The following is a 5,000-nucleotide window of genomic DNA, read 5'->3' as shown; positions in this document are numbered from 1 at the left end:
ATGTCCAGTAGGCACATTGTCCGTAGGTATAATGTCCAGTAGGCACATTGTCCGTAGGTATAATGTCCAGTAGGCACATTGTCCGTAGGTATAATGTCCAGTAGGCACATTGTCCGTAGGTATAATGTCCAGTAGGCACATTGTCCGTAGGTATAATGTCCAATTGGCACATTGTCCGGTAGGCAAACTGTCCGCAGGCAAATTGTATGGCCACGCGCACATGCACGTAATAACTTTCATTTTTTTGCAGAGAGCTCTCCGTATTTTTCATATTTCTTAGATTAATTATATCTCTTAACTGCTTTCGAAATACTCAGAAATTCATGATTACGCATATATTTAATATATTCCATACCCGTATACTTTACGTTGATTATATTTTGGTTCTGTATGTGATGGTTAGATCGAAACTGTTTCTCATCAACTCACTCCCCCCACCCTCACGAAGTTTCTGACCCTATAATCTGGGTGACGCCCTTCAGCTGAATAGGTTCGGGTGTCGAACAGACTATGACTGATAAAATCACCGCAAGGAATTCAGGCAATGTGAACGTCTTCATTTAGGGCTCTCCGCTATGAACGATGCCGGTCGGTGTTAGATAGAGTAAAATCGGCATGCTCCGCCTTTGTAATCCTTTGTAATACGAGTTTGTCATTGTTCGGTTGAGCCTTCCGCAGAAATACGATAGACTCCCTACTGGATTACAAAGGATTACAAAGGCGGAGCATGCCGACAGGAGACCTTTTGGTCCATATCTAGGTGGAATGCGAAAAAATCATATTCATAATAAATGAATTGATAGAAACTATAATAATGTAAATAACAAATAAAATACATAAATAAATGCATAGGTATAGTTAAATAATAAACAAACAGGTAAATAGAAAATAATAATAAATTGACATATAACTAATAATAAATAAGAATCAAACAGACAAATGATAACAAAACAAAAACAAATAAAATAAATTATAATCATTACAGCATCTTACTTAGGTGTTTATCTAAATTATTCTTAAAGCTTCGAACTGAACTACATTGCACTGCCTCTGCAGGAAGTTTATTCCATTCATTAACTACACGGCTGGCGAAGTTGTTTCTACTGGTTATGTCAGTGCCTCTAAGTGTTTGTGTGCGTGACATTGCACTGCCTCTGCAGGAAGTTTATTTAATTCATTAACTACACGGTTGGCGAAGTTGTTTCTACTGGTTATGTCAGTGCCTTTAAGTGTTTGTGTGTGTGTGTGTGTATTAGAGCTAATGAAATTTACGAGACACGCCACCGTCTTGGAAGGGCTATTTATCGAACTCCTTTTCTTACTTCGCCAGCTGGCTTTGGATGTAGAGGTTCTTATTCCGGAATGGCTACGACGGAGGTTCGCCACAGGATTCAAGTATCTTCATCCCAATCAACGTCGATCCAAATGCACCAGGATCTTCGGGGACTTTGAGATTCTCAGGTCCTTCGACTTCCTCGGAGACAGTGAAGAACAGGTACGTCAAAGTTGTGGTGGGGCGATTTCGAAAAAAGAAGAAGAAAAAAGTCTAAAAGCTGAAAAAGGATAACCCGGTCGGATGTATGATAATGATGATAATGATAATAATTATAATGATGATAATAGCAGTAATAATAATAATAATAATAATAATAATAATAATAATAATAATAATAATAATAATAATAATAATAATAATAATAATAATAATAATAATAATAATAATAATAATAATAATAATAATAATAATAATAATAATAATAATAATAATAATAATAGTGATAGTAATAATGACAATGATAATAATCCTGATAAAAATAATGATAATCGAATTAGTAATTATGATAATGATGATGATGATACTCAATATTAAAAGAAGTTGTGCGATACCCAAGTGAATAATTGAAAAATAAACATATAAACAAATATATGAACAAATAAATAAATTAATAAGTCCGTAAATAAATTAAGTTATGAAAAAAATAATGCACAAATAAATGGACAAACTTTTTCATAAACACATAAGTAGAAAATACGCTTATAGCGGAACGTGTAGGCATGTACTCAGGAAAATTAATAGAAAAGAGAAATATGCAACTTTAGGAGCTGATGAGGTCTGTTGCTGACTTCTGGGTATTCCTTTAAGAAAAGAGAAACTAATGCATCTATGCCAGTATAAGTACGCTAGTGCAGTGGTTCTCAAACTTTTTCTCGTGAGCGACCCAATTTGGAATAATTCAATCCTTTGCGACCCAAAATAAATTAAAAAGAAACAAAATGAACAGGGATATATACCCTTTACTTTGGAAAAAAAAATAATGTGTACAGATTTTCTTTAACAAAACTAAATTAACAGAATCCATGGCACTGCATTTTCTTCAGAAAACTATATTAATGTGTTCCGTGGTGCTGATTCTCATTTAGTAGTGTTTCAAATTGTGGGTCCATGCGAGCCATCAAAATTGATCTCGCGACCCATTGTTTGAGAACCATTGCGCGAGTGATTGGGACACGGGCGGACATTTCGTCCCCCCAAGCCTCGGTTCTGAGGTCCGGAATTCTTTCGGATAACCGGAGATGACGCTTCTCAGCCACGCTCCTCCTTGTATATGAACCCCTCCTCCTTTTATGTCAGTATGTAATGCATGTAATAACTTTCATGATTTTGCAGATAGCTCTCCGTATTTTTAATATTTCTAAGATTAATTATAGCTCTTAACTGCTTATTTGTTCTTATGTTTGAATGTTTTCTTTCAGTGTTTTGCTTTATTTTAAGTTTCATTGCCTTTCAAATAACTTACTTATTTACAAAGGAAAAATAGATTGAATAAAATCAATATGAAATGTTTGAAAACGTCACGGTTTGATGAAGATCATTCAAAGCCAAACTTTGTCTGAACTTTTAATCTAAACTAATCTTCTTACAGTGAGTTTATTCTCCGCACGTTATTTAATATTTTTCTTCGTGTACATATATACACATGATCTTCATCAAATGTACGTCAACGTTACCTTGAAGAAAGTTGCTTTGAGTTGAACGTTGTCAGGATGTGTAATCAAATATTTTCTCCTAACATTAAGTTGCTTTCTCATAATATTTTACTTTTTATAATTTCTTCTGTGACTCACGCTAGCTTTTATTTCCCACACCGTCCGCTCTGTCATCCGCTTCATCTCCTGAAATGATTTTTAACCAAATTTCGATTTGATGACGTCACTCACTGCAACTTCATTTTCACTCGGGATGCGACAGAAGAAGGAAGAGTATAACTTTTTAGTAAGTACAGTTACCCTTAAAAGATCCTGTCACCCCTCCCCCTCCCCATCGGGTTCCATAACAACACTAAATGGACTGCAACCTGCACGAGGCTCTTACTCTGGAGAACAGAGGTTGGGTAACCTCACCGGGTTGCACTGGCTCCTGCACTAACGATAAACGAGGTCATGGATAACCTAAAAACTCGCAATGGACATCAGGTTCCTCTGTATAGATTAACTCCTTGAACATGTGATTACACTCTGTAAGAAATTTGTTCTGACTAACGAGAAATTGTTTTCATTCAGTTGAAAGGGATTTTCAGTATGTAGATATGTCTCAGTCGATTAACTCCAGACATGTCTCAGTCGATTGAGGCTCTGTGTAGATTAACTCCTTGAACTTGTGATTACGCTCTGTAAGAAGTTTGTTCTGACTAACGAGAAATTGTTTTCATTCAGTTGAAAGAGATTTTCAGGACGTAGACATGTCTCAGTCGATTGAGGCTCTGTGTAGATTAACTCCTTGAACTTGTGATTACGCTCTATAAGAAGTTTGTTCTGACTAACGATAAACTGTTTTCATGCAGTTGAAAGGGATTTTCATGACAGACATGTCTCAGTCGATCGAGGTGCTTACTTTCCCTGTTCATCCCCACAATTTAATGAAATCGCCTGACGTTACATAGAATAGACTTTCTTGACTGCAACACGGGCACAAATGGGTGAAATAAATAGCCTATGGCATTGCATACAGCAATTAAAAAAAACGAATTGCTCCTGTACTATAGTAAAAATAAAGCTGAAATGTGGAAATCTTACACTTTAGAAAAAAAAATAAGCTCGAGGGATCTGTAGAATTACTATCCCGAATTTAGAATATTGTGTTAATTCTAAAAGATGATAGTCGCTGAACGTGACTATATAAAGAATAATGACATATTCCTAAAATCAAAGAGAAAAAAAAATGATGTCGAGGAACTCTTTCTAGAAACCCTGGAGTATCCGGAAATCATGCAAAAGTCTAAAGTTGAACTCAAGAGTTTTTTGATTGAGGCCGAAGGTTCGGTCCGGAGACCAAGTCTCGGCCCCCAGGGCTCCATCTTTAGGACAAGAGTGGCGCCACGTTCGGGCGCTTCCGAATGGCATGAATGCATGAGAATGAAAAAGGGGGTCAACATAGGCATGAATTTTGTTGATTTTATTTCATTATTTATGTATTTATTTTTTGTTTTTTGTTTCGTTTTTTGCACTGATGACTTTTTTAACCTTATACCGCATGCATTCCCCTAATTCCTCTTCTTTTTCAACCTTAACAACTCCGAAATGGTCACCACACCGGGTTAACATCAAATTATGATATTTAGATATGTGATATAAACGTCCAATAATGTAATTCAATATAAACATTATTGCACTCGATCCTAGATAATATATAATCGTTGATTAATACTTTCCCTGAGTATCCCAGGATCTAGGTTATTAATAAACCTTTTTATCATCTCCCCCCCCCCATACTTACATAATTCTGACATTTCGCCTACTGGAAGTCACATCAAGAATGTATATAATCATCAAGCATCCACTAACTTCCACTCACTTATGGTTTTTGACTCTACGCGTGGAACTCTCTGAACCCTTTGTCAGAGGGCCCATTGAGAACCGCTGATTTAGAGGATAGATTGCTTTGGCCGCACTTCAGAGGTTCCTGACATGATTTTCTCATCGTTATAAACGTAACCTCGCTG

The 5,000-nt window shown here is 36.1% G+C and overlaps 1 protein-coding gene across 10 annotated transcripts in view; it reads left to right on the top strand.

The window, feature by feature from the left end:
* The window catches only part of LOC143024585 (transient receptor potential cation channel subfamily A member 1-like), a 147,317-nt gene that overhangs the window by 128,227 nt on the left and 14,090 nt on the right, over positions 1-5,000 (top strand). For 8 of the 10 annotated variants that reach the window (XM_076183407.1, XM_076183409.1, XM_076183403.1 and 5 more), the window contains 2 exons: positions 1,331-1,495; positions 3,251-3,274. In XM_076183407.1, coding sequence (XP_076039522.1) covers positions 1,331-1,495; positions 3,251-3,274 — 189 coding nt within the window. The remainder of the gene's footprint in view (positions 1-1,330; positions 1,496-3,250; positions 3,275-5,000) is intronic. The other 2 variants (XM_076183406.1, XM_076183401.1) reach the window with 1 other exon arrangement.

The sequence above is a fragment of the Oratosquilla oratoria genome, chromosome 4 (genome assembly GCF_046742065.1).
Source record: "Oratosquilla oratoria isolate Oo_2021 chromosome 4, ASM4674206v1, whole genome shotgun sequence".
Lineage (NCBI taxonomy): Eukaryota > Metazoa > Arthropoda > Malacostraca > Stomatopoda > Squillidae > Oratosquilla > Oratosquilla oratoria.
The sequence above is the reverse complement of the archived record's forward strand: the minus strand, read 5'-3'. Positions and strand labels throughout refer to the sequence as shown.